The sequence below is a fragment of the Palaemon carinicauda genome, chromosome 6, assembly GCF_036898095.1.
Source record: "Palaemon carinicauda isolate YSFRI2023 chromosome 6, ASM3689809v2, whole genome shotgun sequence".
Classification (NCBI taxonomy): Eukaryota; Metazoa; Arthropoda; class Malacostraca; order Decapoda; family Palaemonidae; genus Palaemon; species Palaemon carinicauda.
In genome coordinates this window covers 140,159,142-140,176,376 of record NC_090730.1, presented here as the reverse complement: position 1 = coordinate 140,176,376, position 17,235 = coordinate 140,159,142, and the positions used below count along the sequence as shown (strand labels likewise).

The window sequence follows — 17,235 nt, the reverse complement described above, 5'->3', positions numbered from 1 at the left end:
GTTCAGTGGCTACTTTTTTCTTGGTAAGGGTAGAAGAGACTCTTCAGCTATGGTAAGCAGCTCATCTAATAGGACACTCCAAAATCAAATCATTGTTCTCTAATCTTAAGTAGTGCCATAGCCTCTGTACCATGGTCTTCCACTGTCTTGCGGTACAGTTCTCTTGCTTAAGGGTACACTTGGGCACACTATTCTATCTTATTTCTCTTTCTCTTGTTTTTTGAAGTTTTTAGGCTAATGATAATAATGATAATAATCATTCATGAGGTCTTCTGTGTTGACTAGATAACAGATGGTACCAGACCAGTTACCTAACCAAGAAGATGCTGGTAAAGCATTCATGACTGTGGCTTCATTATTGGCCATTTTCATTTGCAAAACCTGACTGGAATTGTTGCAGGTCTGTCTGCTAAGTGGCCTGAAGTCAACTTTGCCACTCCTGGATCTAAAAGGAGAGGAAAGTTTATTCAGCTTATTTCTTATTGATAAAGATGAGTCAGCCTGAGGCTACTATGGAACAAATTAATGCATCTGAATTTTATATATACTTGGCTTAATTACCTGGCTTCATAGCTTGGATTAAATTCTTGGCTTAACTGCCTGGCCTGATGATACTTGGCTTAATTGCCTGGCTTCAGTCGTCGTCACATTGGTCGAAGTCATCGTCATCGCCGAATTTGTCAAAATCATAGTTGTTGAAGTCATTGAAGTTCAAGACATTGTTGTCGAAGTCAAGAGGAGAAGGATAGCGTCTACTACCCTGTACTGTGGTACTTTTTCCGTTTTGGTAGGGGGATCAGAAATAGGTGAGAGGATTTTCCTGATCTTAAACAGTCCTTTTCACTAGCTACCTGGTCCCCTACCTTCTGCAAAACATCCTTGGCCATGACAGTCCAAGGCAGCTCAAGTCTTGGTCTGGTGCTGGGTCGAAAACAGCATAGAAGGTTAACTACAGCCCGCCTATCTCTCAGAGAGGAGAGTTTCCCTAATGCCACTAACAGAGTGAATGGTACAAAAAACACTTAGGGAGCAAGGGTGAAGCACACAAAAAAACGCTTAGGGAGCGAGGGTGAAGCACAGTAGAAGTGTGCCGAAGATAAGCGACTGGATTGTCCACGAAAAGAACCCCTGGAACGTGAAGGGTAAGAATGACCACAGCGTGAGGGTAAAACTTCACTGGTATGATAAGGCGAATCACAATACATACACAAGGGCAAAGATTGTTTAGGGTGTGAGGAAGAGGCATAGTGAAAGTGCAACAGGTATCTCCTGAAACATCCTAGAGATGGAGAAGAGTGCCTGTAGCATGATGAAAAGGTTGTCCGGAGCATGATGGAGAAGATCGCCTGGAACGTAAAGAAGATTGCCTGGAGCGCAATGAAGAAGATCACCAGGAGCACACTGGGGAAGATCATCCGGAACATGTGGGCGATCAATGACTTGAGGCAGATGAGAAGTGTCTGTAGCAGCACTGAAGTGAAGAGGTGCAATCTCTCCAATGGGGCAATCTGGAGCCCTTGCGACATCTGCAAGGTGAAACAGGTGAAGGAGGTCTGGGATGTCTCTAACAAGGCAAGGGTGAAGCAGGAGAGCGAGGCAAGCGCAACACACACACACACACACACAGAGAGAGAGAGAGAGAGAGAGAGAGAGAGAGAGAGAGAGAGAGAGAGAGAGAGAGAGAGAGAGAGAGAGAGACCCCCTTGCACAAATCGTGAGGGGGAATGCCAACTGAAGACGTCCTTGAGCCAAAGGTCTGCATGAGCAAAGCAGAAACAACACTACAGTAACCTCTGTTTTTCATTGGTTTCAGGTTATCACTTCTGGACTGAACACCAACTCCTAGGCAACTAAGGGTAACGATACGCTATTGTACAAAGCTATCCACCCACTTCTCATCCCCTTCTGATTCTGACAATTCTTAAAAGATAATGTCAAAAATGTCCAGAAAAGTAGATCATAAAGTCTCAAAGGAATTAAAGCAATCTCTCCTCTATTTTGAGGAGATGGTGCCACTAGGTACCAGACTCTTGGGTTAAAAAAGCAACCACCACAACTATACCTGTCTGATGGATCAGTCCCTTATCACCCCTACTGAAGGCTGATCACCTGTGCCAACAGGGGATTGTACTCCAGATATAGAATGTGACCATTTACAACTTTACCCATCATCCGCTGCACAATTATACGTTCCAGGATCCGTTTGGAGTTGAAAATTCATATTCTAAGGAAAGGGAAACATGCTTAGAACAAGTTGACAGGCACACAGTTTTTAGTGTTGAAGTACAGTACTGTTTACCAAAAGATAGTTGGTCATGGTAACACCTTTTTGAAATAGAGACAATAGTTACTCGCAAGATCAGATAGGTGTTGAACTCTCTGTCTACCTCTCAGGTAGGTAATGCATAGGTAGTGGTAGCAGGGGATGCTGTGAATCAAAACTCCTTCATTCATCTTGCAAAGCCCCTCAAGGGCTCTAGTCTTTTGTGGTAGACATGACCAAAACCTTCATGGAAGCCAGCCATATGGCTCAGGTTTGAGGAATGTTCCAGCCTTCTCCAAATCCCAGCAATGACGCTCACCACCTTTCTCTTCCAAAAATGGATTGGACCCTGCCCAACCCATTCAAGCCTCTCTCAGACTCAGTCCAGGAGGGGTGTTAGGAAGAAAAAAAGGGGGGGAGGATAAGATCAAGCCTACTCCCCTTTCTTATTACAATATGACAAATTCGTAAATAATTTGTATTTTTCCTAATTATACAAACCTTAGCTATTTAATAGGGGGTATTACTTTCGGCGTAGCTGAAATAACGAGCCATTAGAATTTTAACGAGGGTTTACTACCCCATCGCTGGTTAGCGGGGGTAGGGGAGGGTAGCTTGCTACCGCGCCCCCCCCCCCCCTTCACACACACACCTGTGCTTGAGCTCACTTTGCTTGGAGGTAGGACTTCAAGGGGGAGAGGGCTGGCGGGCAAGTATGATTAAATAGCTAAGGTTTATATAGTTAGGAAAAATACAAATTATCTACGTATTTGTCATTTGTTCCGTAACTGACATACAAACCACACTATTTAATAGGGGTGACTCACCCATTAGGAAGGGTGGACGTCCCAGCCATTACTGGCTTTTTGGCTTTGCCCGGGGGCTCGTTATTTGAGTGTGTCAGCACTCAAAAATAAGGAGTCCCTGCACCTCGCTAGACCGTTACTACGCAAGGACTGCGGCCTACGCAAGCTGTGTGAAGGTATAATGAAGTGTGCTCCTCCTAGGAAGTTGACCTGAAGTTCTTTAGATGGAAACTTTAGGCTAGGACTCTTCCAATACCACCTCGTCAGGGTATGGGGACGTGACAGTATTAGCTTAATACTAGGAACACAAGGAAACATGGTTTACCTGCAGTGGTTTGAGGTCAGCTATGCAGAGAACCCAGGATGCTGCTTTCCCCAAGAGAGGGGAAGATGAAGAAAAGAATAAGGGCCAGACAAACCTTTCCATTCATGCAGACTAAAACCGGGTAACAATGCCCTCAACCTTCTGCTACTTGTCCATAAGGAGCTTGAGGTTTTAAACCAGCTGCTGTGCAGCCACCACAGAGCCGATAGAGAACGTATCGAGCCTCCTGTGGGTCACGTCTTGCAGGTAGTGGGCTGTGAAGGTTGTCTGACGCTTCCATACCCCAGTCTGAAGAACCTGCGTCACTGAGAAATTCTTCTTGAAGGCCAGAGATGTAGCTACGCCCCTGACATCGTGTGTTCTAGGGCGACGTGACGGAGGAGGGTCTGAATTCAGGAACAGATGAATCACCCTACAAATCCATGCCAAGATGGTGTTCTTGGTGACCCTCCTCTTAGTCCTCCCTGTGCTCACAAATAATGCTGGCACCTGAGGACGGACTGCAGCCGTTCTTTTGAGATATAGCCTCAAACTCCTTACTGGGCATAGTAGGAGATGGTCTGGGTCATCTGTTACAGAACGGAGACTCGAAATCTGGAAGGAATCGAAAGGAGAGTCCGCTACTCCCGGATTCTGAGTCTTAGCAATAAATTCAGGGGCGAATCTGAACATTACCTCCCCCCATCCCCTTGAATGGGTGATGTCATACGAGAGACCATGAAGTTCACTAACACGCTTGGCCGAAGCGAAAGCTAGTATGAACACCGTCTTCCAAGTTAGGTGGCGGTCTGAAGCCTGGCGTAATGGTTCATAGGGAGGTCTCTTAAGAGACCTGAGAACTCGAACCCTGTTCCATGGAGGAGGTTTCACTTCCGACTGAGGGCAGGTAAGTTCGTAACTTCGTATGTGTAGGGAAAGTTACAGCGAAGAAGAAATGTCCATTCCTTTGAGCCTGAAGGCTAGACTTAAGGCTGAGCGATAGCCTTTCACTGCCGAGACCGAAAGGCGCATTTCTTCCCGCAAATACACGAGGAACTCCGCTATTGTTGGAATAGTGACATCGAGTGGAGAGATACCCCTTCCACGACACCAACCACAGAACACTTTCCACTTTGCCTGGTAGACAGCTGCGGATGACTTTCGCAGATGTCCAGATATCCTGATCGCAACTTGTTGCGAAAATCCTCTCTCAGCGAGGAGATGCTGGATAGTCTCCAGGCGTGAAGTCGTAGCGAAGCTACGCCTTTGTGGGAGATGTTGGCATGTGGTTGTCTGAGTAGATTGTGTCGTGGAGGGAGTTCTCTCGGTAGTTTCGTTAGGAGTTGCAGAAGGTCCGGAAACCATTCCGCTTGATGCCATAGCGGAGCTATGAGGGTCATTGAAAGATTGACCGATATTCTGGTCTTGTTGAGCACACTCCTCATCAGACAGGACGGGAGAAAGGCGTAAACGTCGATGTTGTCCCACCATTGTTGGAAGGCATCTTGCCAGAGCGCCTTGGGATCCGGGACTGGGGAGCAGTACAGCGGAAGCCTGAAGTTCAGAGCTGTCGCAAACAGATCCACAGTCGGGGAACCCCACAAAGTCAGGACTTTGTTGGCTACTAGATGATCCAAAGACCACTCGGTACTCACTATCTGAGACGCTCTGCTCAGATTGTCGGCGAGCACATTCCTCTTGCCTGGAATGAAGCGAGCCGATAGTGGAATCGAGTGGACTTCGGTCCATCTCAGTATCTCTACTGCAAGATGGGATAGCTGCTTCGAAAAGGTACCTCCTTGTTTGTTGATGTAAGCCACTACTGTGGTGTTGTCGCTCATCACCACCACAGAGTGACTCGCCAGGTATTTTTGGAACTGTTGAAGGGCCAAAAATACAGCCTTCATCTCTAAAAGATTTATATAGAGGCACTTTTCTGATTCTGACCACAGGCCTGAGGTCGTGTGGTGCAGTACGTGGGGCCCCCACCCTTTCTTTGAGGCATCTGAAAACAGCATCAAATCCGGGGGAGGACGAGAAGATCCACTCCTCTTCGTAGGTTCTCGTCTGTCACCCACCACTGGAGGTCCGTCAGTTCCGCAGGTCCCATAGGGATCATGACGTCCGGAGAATCGTAGCCTTGATTCCACCGGGACTTGAGTCGCCACTGGAGGGATCTCATCCTGAGGCGACCGTTGGGAACTAGACGAGCCAAAGATGAGAGGTGACCGAGGAGACATAACCAAGATTGGGCTGGAAGTTCTTCTCGTCTGAGAAAAGGGCTTGCGACCTTCCTCAACCTTGCTATCCTGTCGTCCGATGGGAAGGCTTTGTGGAGATTGGTGTCTATAATCATGCCTAGGTATACCAGTCTTTGAGTGGAAAGCAGAGAGGACTTCTCGAGATTTACCATGATCCCCAGATCTTGGCAAAGTCCCAGAAGTTTGTCCTGGTGTTGAAGAAGGGATGACACCAAGTCGGCTAGGATCAGCCAGTCGTCCAGATAACTGAGGAGACGGATGCCGATCCTGTGGGCCCACGACGATATTAGGGTGAACACTCTGGTGAAAACCTGCGGTGCTGTGGAGAGACCGAAACACAGCACCTTGAACTGGTACTCCTTGTTGTCTAGGCTGAATCTCAAGTACTTCCTTGAAGACAGATGGACTGGGATCTGGAAGTACGCGTCCTTAAGATCAAGTGTACACATGAAGTCTTGCAGTCTCACTGCTAGCCTGACCGTGTCTGCGGTCTCCATGCTGAATGGAGTTTGCTTGACAAACTTGTTCAGAGCTGAGAGGTCGATGACTGGTTTCCAGCCTTCAGACGCCTTCTTTACAAGAAAGAGTCGACTGAAGAAGACTGGGGACCCGTCGAGGACCTCTTGGAGAGCGCCCTTCTTCAACAGGGTCTAGACTTCTGCCAGAATAGCTTGCCCCTTTGCTCATCCCATGGCAAGGGAGCTCAATGATACTGGATTCGTCATCAGGGGAGGTAGAGATGTTGTGAACGGCGCGATATCCCTGACTGATTATGGAAATCATCCAGGAATCAGCCCCGAGTTGCTGCCACCTGTCTGCGCAACTTTGTAGGCATCCCCCCACTGGTGGAAATGCAGGGGGACTGCCAATCCTAGTGTTTGTGGTCTCGGCTGCTCCCTCTAGGATTTTTACCTCCCCTGGAGGACTTTTTGCCTTTCCTGTCCTTGACAGGAAAGGGCTTAGACACCACTGTCTTCGCTGCTACTGTCGGTTTCGTGGTCTTGGTAGGACAGGACTGATGTGGTGCTGGAGGCTTATAGGGCTTGGATGTCAAAGCCCTATGCAGAAGGGAGTCTTGGTGGGACTTCCTCCACCTCTCAGCTGCATGTTCCACGTCCTTAGGCTCAAACAGATTCGTTCCTTCCAAGGAAGAATGCATGAGCCTGTTTATCTCGGTGCTAGGGACCTTCTGATGGAACCTCTCAGCCACCCCATCTCGACGTTTCAAGATGGTGTTTGCCCACAAGTTCGAGGCTTGGTGGGCCAGAAACTCGATCGTGCGAGTGCCTGAGAGGAGGAACGTCTCCAAAGCTTTCCAGGTACATTCTTTGGAGAAATCCTCAGAGAGTATCAGGATACCTAAGGTCCCTAACCAGATATCCAGCCACCAAGTGGCTTGTATAGCACACTTCGCAACCTTCTCCTGGTTAAGGATCTCAGTTGCCAAGAATGAGACCTGCTAGTTGGAGAGTCTCTCAAGAGGGACTCCCCTGGTACGCTCTTCCAAAGAATGGTGAAGAGGAAGAGCTAAACAAGGCTCCTCCAGGATCTCGAAGTACCTCCTCTGCTGTACGCGAGGAGGTGGGAGAAGCTTGTTGCCGGCACTGGAGCGGTTGGAGGAGGCTAACTCAGAGAGCTGGACTGCGATCTTGTCCCTGGTACTCTTAAACCCCTGAGACCAGGGCAGAGCTGCACTGGCCTTAGAAGGTTTTAAGTTCCAAATACTCGGTTCAAGACCGTGTCTTTGCCCTCTCGAGGGGGAATCTCTGGGTTGGCAAACCCATTGAGAGTCCTCATAAGAGTCAGAACCTGCCAAAATGCATGTTCTGGTGTGTAGGAGAAGTCCTTGACTTCCCTACAGCTCCCAGATCCGGTGCCTGACTACGATAGACAGGATGCATTGGCCCGTAAAGCGCATCAGCTGCCAGGAACGGCAACGGCAGGTCAGCAGGTCTGTCGGGTGGAAGGTCGGCGTGCCCTTTGAAAGGACGACTTCCACCGAAGGGGATCGCGAACGATCCGCTGAGAGGTCCAGGACCATATCAGGAACAGTCGGTGAATGCTGACGAGGCTCCTCTGCGGCGGACTCCAACGACGATGATGAACCGAAGAGGCGCCTCTTCATCCCTTTATAAGGTGAAGGAAGGCCTCGCCGGCAAAGCAGAAGGCGGGCCTTGCAATGTATGCGTCCTCTGGGGGCCGTAGGATCAGCAAGCTGACCTACTGCAGTCCTCCGAAGAGGAGTCTCTGTAAGTGAACTCCCCCGAGGGGGAGAATCACTGGCAGGAGAGACTGTTGGACTTAGTTTCTCCCTCGTAGGTTGAGCAGGAACGGGAGAAACTAAGCCTTCAGCTACAGCGGGATGTGGAGAGGCAGAGGTATTAGGAGATACCGCACTGGATACCTCTGACACCACAACGTCGACAATAAACAGAGGATCAACCTCTGCCAAAGTCGGTGATTGCTTGACAACCGCACCCAATCGGATGATGTCAAGTAAAGCTTCCTTGGAGGGCGAACCCTCGAGCCCCAAGGAAGACCAAAGATGAAACAGATTAGTTAATGATATATCCTCCCCCGGAGGGAGAGGTGGAGCTGCCTCGCTAGGGGAGGCAACGCCATCTCTCGAACCCCGAGTTTGGGAAACAGAACCATGGCCTACGCTACCACTCGACAGTCTTTCGAAAGAGGCTGCTCGAGCGGGAGCTTCGGAGGAGGTTTGGGCAACGGAAGAAGAGTCCTTGGGATTTTTTCCTTTCAAAGAAACCTTTGAAGGAGAAATATCTCGCCTAGACTTCTTCTTACGTCGCCGAGAAAACCTCTCCCACTGGGAGGTAGACCACTCCCTACACTCACCACACTTATTACCACTATCACACCGTTGACCTCAACAGTAAGGGCAAAGGGTGTGAGGGTCCGTCTCGACCGCCGACATGAATGTTCCACAGGGGCGGTCGGGTAATCCAGGACAGGTGCGTATAATCGCAGAGGCCAACTTCACACTCAAACCTGTAAAAGAAAAAGCAAAAAAGCATTAATGGCTGTCAAGAGCGTGGCGAGGATGAGAGAGGACACGTCCGTCTACCATCCGAGCCGAGAGCAAAGTGAGCTCAAGCACAGGTGTGTGTGAGAGGGGGGGGGATGGTAGCAAGCTACCCTCCCCTACCCCCGCTAACTAGCGATGGGGTAGTAAACCCTCGTTAAAATTCTAATGGCTTGTCATTTCAGCTACTGTACGCCGAAATTAATACCCCATATTAAATAGCGTGGTTTGTATGTCAGTTACGGAACAACTGAAGATTGTGACTGAGGAGTCTGATCTCACACCTATGCAAAGGACAAATACCTTGGAAAGCTTTTGACAGGGATATTTTTCTTATACTTGTATCAGCACACTCACGAGAGGTATTGAACTCGTTCCACATCAGTAATAACTGTTGAATCACTTACAATAGAAAGGAAGAACTATTGGCAAGGGAAGAAGAGTGCATTCCCTCTCTTATTCTTCCTCTTCTACCAACTCCACCTTCCCCCTCCCTATTCTCTTTATCAGACTTCCCTTCTCAAGAGGGAAAAAGCAGTTGTAGTCACTTATACAGCTCGACATCTATCACAAATGGGTTCTCAACTCTCTTTTTTCTTCTTTATTTGCTCTTGTTATAATTTTAGCCATCTTATGACTTCACCTGCTACACACAGTAAACAATACAGAGTTTACTATCAAATTTTTCTAAAAGAACAATATGGTCACTTTTTTTATTGCACTTTTTACTTCATCTTATTTCCAGTCACCAATTGCTCTGTTCTAGTTATATCTATAGCTCGTCCTCCCCTCTCCATGACATTCAACCCTCATTTGACCATTTATATCAGTCCTTCCTAAGACAATGCTATTAACACTAGGTCATCTTCTTACAGCAGCTACTACAGTGCTCGGCAGTTTAACATTCCTATAATCACCAGCAAAGGGCTCTGTGCTGATCCTTGATGAACTCCAATATACATCACAAACTCTTCTGATACCCATGGCACTGCCTTCAATCTATATCTTAATTTGGTAAAGTCACAATTAACTTGAAGCTTTTTGGAATCCTGTGTCTTTGCATTTCCAATTTAATCATTTGTCTTTGTACTTCAATATCTACAAATATATAGCATACCTAGCCTCTTCCTCTGTTTGTGGTACTTTTCCCGTAATTACCTAATTAAAAAGAAAGATTTTGTTGTCATTCTCTCTAGTATGAAGCTAAACTCATAATTATCAATCTTTGAAAATATTCTCAGCCTTTACTCCAGCCCATTATATATTTTCATAGTATGTTCAATAAGTCTTATTCCTTTTTAATTTACACAATACAGTACAGTGCATCCTATTATCTAAGTATACTGTACAGTGTTGCAAGATTCAGTTCCTCTTTTTCTTACCCATCTCTTTCTTTATCAGGTTTTCATGGACTCTAATAAACTTATAGATGACAGTAACTCTTGCTACTTTTACTGAGCTTGTATTCCAGATAATCATTGGGATTTTCCTCATCTAATCGTTTAGATGTCCATACTGACCTCTTGAGTTGTAAGGTTCTCTATCGATTCTTTTATTACACCAACAGACTCCAGTTCATGTTCATTCCCTTCATTCAGACAATTTTTGAAACAACCTCCATTGTGCCAGTATTTTTTTACTTTCAACTTCACTTTCTCCAGTCACATCTTCACAAGTAAAAACTAATCAATTATATTGGCAAATATGATTTATATGAAGCAATGGTTTGCATCTTGAAAGTACATACAGTACTGTATATTTTTATCAAGTCTAAATCATGCAATATAAAGCATAAAAAACTATTGATATTACAGTCCTCTACTCTAGTCAATCATAATTTACCATTAATTTTTCTGCCATGTAGTAAATCCTGTTATTATAATGTGTGATTTCGGGCCATTCTGCTTCAAATAGCTTCTGGTACTCTCGTATTTTGGATAGAGGAAAGTGGCAAAAACCAAGGCCCTCAAAGTAATTTTGAAATAAATACGGCTCACAAAGTACATTGATTTTGGATGACACTTCACCTGTTGATAGAAATATAGAATTAACTGCAGTTTTCATCTTACAAATACAAATCCATTACTTTACAAATTTATTTTTTTGGCAAATATGTAACAGTTAGGTTGAGATATTCCATAATGAAGGGTGCAATTGCTCTATAGTCCATTTCTTTTAGCAATGCATATTTACACCGACTCGCAGCGGTGCCCTTTTAGCTCGGAAAAGTTTCCGGATCGCTGATTGGTTGGACAAGATAATTCTAACCAATCAGCGATCAGGAAACTTTTCCGAGCTAAAAGGGCACCGCCGCGAGTCGGTGCAAATATGCATCGCTAAAAGAAATGGACAACAGTTTGACTCGGTCTTTGTTTGCTGTACCTGCATAACCATGTATTATTTGCAATCAAACAATAAACTTGAATTCTATTGTGTTCATACAATAAGCATAATATAACAAAAATTATTTCTTCATACAAACACATCAATAATATCTACCCCTAGCTCAGTGTCAAATGTCACAACAAATTTTCCCTTTTTGTCTTAACAACCTCTCACACATATACACCATGGACCAGGCAGTAGGTACCATTACTCAACTTATAATTTATACGGGTTGAATGCAAAATACCCAGAACATGGTAATGGAAAACTGGCCCTTCTCATATGATTGGTGGGCTAGGTTTCTATGGAAATTTGTTGTATGCATGACTATAACAATTTTTTTTTTTCAAGTACAGTTGAACCTTACAGCAACAGACACTGTTACTATGGACTTCTGATATACCTGACTAAATTCAGATACCTAAAGTAGCATTCAGTTGGCAAAGGTCACCATAAGAAATAAATAGACCTTTGTATTTATTTGCTCAATACTGAATTAATTTATATAAAAGTAATAAAACCGTTTTACCCTATTCATTATTGGTATATCTTCAATATAAATACACAGTAGGCTATTCAAGGAATAATTCTATATAAATGAAATATGTTATTTTTATTAGTAAAATAAATTTTTGAATATACTTACCCGATAATCATGTAGCTGTCAACTCCGTTGCCCGACAGAATTCTATGGAGGGATACGCCAGCTATCACAATACTAGAAGGGGGTGTACTTACCAGCGCCACCTGTGGCCAGGTACTCAAGTACTTCTTGTTGACACCTCCTCAATTATTCCTCGGTCCACTGGTTCTCTCTGGGGAGGAAGGGAGGGTCGATTAAATCATGATTATCGGGTAAGTATATTCAAAAATTTATTTTACTAATAAAAATAACATTTTTCAATATTAAACTTACCCGATAATCATGTAGCTGATTCACACCCAGGGAGGTGGGTGAAAACCAGTGTACAAGATTAAAGGATAGCTAAGTATCCCATATTTCATATAACAGTTATCTCAAATAACAATGAAATAATAAGTACCTGGTAAGGAAGTCGAATAGAACCGTTACTCTGCCTCTTTTTTAAAGTTCGTCTTCCTTACTGAGCGCAGCGTTCCTCTTGGAGGCTGAATCAACCCAAAGGTGCCAAAGTACACGGGGTTGCAACCCCTACTAAAGGACCTCTACCAAACCTTTAACCCAGGCGCTTCTCAAGAATGAATAGACCACCCGCCAAATCAAAAGGATGCGGAAGGCTTCTTAGCCTACCGTAACAACCATAAAAACAACAATAAAAGCATTCAAGAGAAAGGTTAAAAAAGGTTATGGGATTAAGGGAATGTAGTGGCTGAGCCCTCACCTACTACTGCACTCGCTGCTACGAATGGTCCCAGGGTGTAGCAGTTCTCGTAAAGAGACTGGACATCTTTCAGATAAAATGATGCAAACACTGACTTGCTCCTCCAATAGGTTGCATCCATTATGCTCTGCAGAGAACGGTTTTTATTAAAGGCCATCGAAGTAGCTACGGCTCTTACTTCGTGGGTCCTTACCTTCAGCAATGCAAGGTCTTCCTCCTTTAAGTGAGAATGTGCTTCTCTGATCAGAAGCCTTATATAATACGAAAGCCCATTCTTGGACATGGGCCTCGAAGGTTTCTTGATGGCACACCATAAAGCTTCTGACTGTCCTCGAATAGGTTTAGACCTCTTAAGATAATATTTGAGAGCTCTGACAGGGCAAAGAACTCTCTCTAGTTCGTTACCTACCATGTTGGAGAGGCTAGGTATTTCAAACGATCTAGGCCAAGGACGTGAAGGAAGCTCGTTCTTTGCTAGGAATCCAAGCTGAAAAGAACATGTTGCAGATTCGGTTGTGAAACCAATGTTCTTGCTGAAGGCATGAACCTCACTGACTCTTTTAGCTGTTGCAAGGCAGACGAGAAAAAGAGTCTTGAGGGTAAGGTCCTTGAAGGAAGCTGACTGGAGAGGTTCGAACCTAGATGACATAAGGAACCTTAAGACTACGTCTAGATTCCAGCCTGGAGTGGAAAGACGACGTTCTTTAGACGTCTCAAAAGACTTAAGAATGTCTTGAAGGTCCTTGTTGGAAGACAGGTCCAAACCTCTGTGGCGGAGAACTGAAGCCAACATACTCCTATATCCTTTAATCGTAGGTGCTGAAAGGGATCTCTCATTCCTAAGATGTAGAAGGAAGTCAGCTATTTGGGTCACAGAGGTATTGGTAGAGGATATTGAATTGGCTCTACACCAGCTGCGGAAGACCTCCCACTTAGACTGGTAGACTCTACGAGTGGAAACCCTTCTTGCTCTGGCAATCGCACTGGCTGCCTCCTTCGAAAAGCCTCTAGCTCTAGCGAATCTTTCGACAGTCTGAAGGCAGTCAGCCGAAGAGCGTGGAGGTTTGGGTGCAACCTGTCTACGTGAGGTTGACGTAGAAGGTCCACTCTTAGAGGTAGAGTCCTGGGGAAGTCGACTAGCCATTGAAGTACCTCTGTGAACCATTCTCTTGCAGGCCAAAGGGGAGCAACCAGCGTCAGCCGTGTCCCTTCGTGCGAGACGAATTTCTGCAGAACTTTGTTTATTATCTTGAACGGTGGGAATGCGTACAGGTCGAGATGGGACCAGTTCAGTAGAAAAGCATCCACATGAACTGCTGCTGGGTCTGGAACAGGGGAACAGTACAGCGGAAGTCTCTTGGTTATGGAGGTGGCAAACAGATCTATGGTAGGTTGACCCCACAAGGTCCAAAGTCTGTTGCACACACTCTTGTGGAGGGTCCATTCCGTGGGAATGACCTGATTCCTTCTGCTTAGGCGATCTGCTGAGACGTTCATATCGCCCTGAATGAACCTCGTGACCAGAGTGAGGTTTAGACCTCTTGACCAAATGAGGAGGTCCCTTGCGATCTCGTATAGGCTCCTCGAATGGGTCCCTCCTTGCTTGGAGATGTAAGCCAAGGCTGTGGTATTGTCTGAGTTCACCTCCACCACTTTGCCTAGCAGGAGGGACTTGAAGTTCAACAGGGCTAGATGAACTGCTAGCAGCTCCTTGCAGTTGATGTGGAGTAATCCTTGTTCCTCGTTCCACGTTCCCGAGCATTCCCGTCCGTCCAAGGTTGCACCCCAGCCCGAGTCCGATGCATCTGAGAAGAGATGAAGATTGGGGGTCTGAATGGCCAACGATAGACCCTCCCTGAGAAGGAGGTTGTGCTTCCACCACAGGAGAGTGGTCTTCATCTCTTGGTTGATAGGGATAGAGACTGCTTCGAGAGTCGAACTCTTGTCCCAATGAGCTGCAAGATGGAATTGAAGAGGGCGGAGGTGGAGTCTCCCTAGCTCGACAAACAGGGCCAGTGATGAGAGGGTCCCTGTGAGACTCATCCACTGTCTCACTGAGCAACTGCTCCTCTTCAGCATGCTCATGATGCACTCTAGGGCCTGGCTTATCCTGGGGGCCGATGGAAAAGCCCGAAAATCCTGACTCCGAATCTCCATTCCCAGGTACACAATGGATTGGGAGGGAATGAGTTGAGACTTCTCTATGTTGACTAATAGACCTAGGTCTCTGATTAAGTCTAAAGTCCAATTGAGATTCTCCAGACAACGACGACTCGTGGAGGCTCTCAACAGCCAGTCGTCTAAGTAGAGGGAGGCTCTGATGTCCGATAAGTGTAGGAATTTTGCTATATTCCTCATCAGATGAGTGAACACCATAGGAGCTGTGCTTAGGCCAAAACACAGGGCTTGGAATTGGTAGACAACCTTTCCAAAAACGAATCTCAGGAAAGGTTGGGAGTCTGGATGAATAGGAACGTGAAAGTATGCATCTTTCAAGTCCAACGAGACCATCCAGTCCTCCTGTCTGACCGCTGCTAAGACCGACTTCGTCGTCTCCATCGTGAACGTCTGCTTGGTGACATACTCGTTGAGAGCGCTGACGTCCAGCACCGGTCTCCAACCTCCTGTCTTCTTGGCCACAAGAAAGAGACGGTTGTAGAAGCCCGGGGATTGATGGTCCCGGACTATAACCACTGCCTTCTTCTGCACAAGAAGCGACACCTCCTGGTGCAATGCTAGCCTCTTGTCCTCTTCTTTGTAGTTGGGAGAGAGGTTGATGGGCGATGTGGTCAGAGGTGGTTTGAGGCAGAATGGAATCCTGTAACCGTTTCTCAGCCAACTGACAGACTGGGCGTCTGCACCTCTCTTCTCCCAGGCTCGCCAGAAGATCTTGAGTCTGGCTCCTACTGCTGTCTGGAGATGCGGAGAGTCAGTTTTTTCCTTTAGATGTCCTGGATCCTTTCCTAGACTTGCTCCTGTGAGAGTCTGGACGGGAGCTTCCTCGGCTGGGGGCTCTACCACGAAAGGGCGGTATGAACCTCGTAGCAGGGGTATCAGCCACTGGGGAGCGATAAGTCTTGGGGACTGAGGTAGCAACCTTAGACTTACGAGCCGATGAGGCTACAAGATTGTGTGTATCCTTTTGTATCAGGGCAGCAGACAAGTCCTTAACCAGCTCTTCGGGGAAGAGGAACTTCGAGAGCGGAGCAAAAAGGAGTTGTGACCGTTGGCAAGGTGTAATGCTGGCGGAAAGGAAGGTACACAGTTGTTCCCTTTTCTTCAAAACCCCTGATACAAACATCGACGCAAGCTCACCCGATCCATCCCTAATGGCCTTATCCATGCAGGACATTAATAGCATGGCAGAATCTTTGTCCGCAGGAGAGGTCTTCTTGCTGAGGGCCCCCAGGCACCAGTCTAGAAAGTTGAACATTTCAAATGCTCTAAACATTCCTTTCAGCAAGTGATCCAGGTCTGAGAAGGTCCAACAAACCTTAGAGCGCCTCATTGCAGTTCTCCGAGGCGAGTCTACCAGACTTGAGAAGTCAGCCTGGGCAGAGGCAGGTACTCCCAAGCCTGGTGCTTCTCCTGTGGCATACCAAACGCTCGCTTTCGAAGTGAGCTTCGTTGGAGGGAACATGAAAGAAGTCTTGCCAAGGTGTTGCTTAGACTGCAGCCACTCCCCTAAGATCCTTAATGCCCTCTTAGAGGACCTAGCTAGGACTAGCTTAGTATAGGTGGACTTAGCTTGTTGTACGCCCAGCGAAAACTCAGATGGCGGAGAGCGGGGAATAGCAGAGACAAAGTGGTCTGGGTAAACCTCCCTAAGTAGAGCCAAGACCTTACGAAAATCAATAGACTGTGGAGAAAGCTTGGATTCATCCACGTCTGATGAGGGATCCAGGTGTGCCTCCTCATCATCAGACGCCTCATCACCAGAGTGAAGCGAAGGTATCGGACAAGAATGCTGAACAGCAGAGTCAGAACGAGTAGGAACAATAGTAGTGGTTTCCTCTACAAGTAACTGTTGAGGGAGAACCTGAGGCTCAGACTGCAAAGGCTGAATAGCAGACGAAGCAGAAGGAAGGCGCATGGGTGGAGGAGGCTGACTCCTAGCATGAGCGGAGAACCCAAGGATTGCGCTTGCTGAGCGGTTGGTGTAAGCGGAGTAGCAAGTTCCTGTTCCTGTGGTGAGAGCGGAGCGTGATGAGGTTGAGGCTGCGCAGAACAAGGTAAATGTCTCGCAAGCTGAGGCTCCTGAGGCGCAAGGCCAAGGTGTAGTGGAGCTAGCCTTGTGGATGGTTGAGCTCGCTGCAGCGAGAGCTGAGGAAACTGACTCATGGACGGGAGAGGTTGTTGTACCTCAGCCAAGAGTTGCACCACTGGTGGAGCAGCAAAGGGAGGCGGAGGAAGAGAGGTATAATCCTCCTGATCCCATAGCAAAGGTTGCCTTAAAGAAGGCGGAGGCTGAACACCAGTGGGAACAGCAAACTCAGACCGTGGCTCAACATCGTACGCCTGGCAGGTGGTACTGCGATCAGGCGGAGCGAGCGCAGGCGGAGCGAGCGCAGGCGGAGCGAGCTCAGGCGGAGGGAGTGTAGGCGGAGGCGGAGGAGCAACACTCTCAGCCCGACACTCACGCATCAAGTCCGAAAGCTGTGCTTGCATGGACTGTAGTAGAGTCCACTTAGGGTCGACAGTCGAGCTCTGTTGTGGCAGAACCTTACTCCTCTTGGGCGGAGTGCAGTCGACAGATGACTGCGGCGAGTCAGAGCTGAGCCAATGACTGCAACCTGGCTGAGCACTCGCGGA

At 47.0% G+C, this 17,235-nt stretch overlaps 1 protein-coding gene across 1 annotated transcript in view; it reads right to left on the bottom strand.

Moving 5' to 3' along the window:
* Positions 1 to 17,235, bottom strand: part of mTTF (mitochondrial transcription termination factor) — a 121,460-nt gene that overhangs the window by 41,854 nt on the left and 62,371 nt on the right. The window contains exon 4 of the mRNA XM_068375449.1: positions 10,520 to 10,704. Coding sequence (XP_068231550.1) covers positions 10,520 to 10,704 — 185 coding nt within the window. The remainder of the gene's footprint in view (positions 1 to 10,519; positions 10,705 to 17,235) is intronic.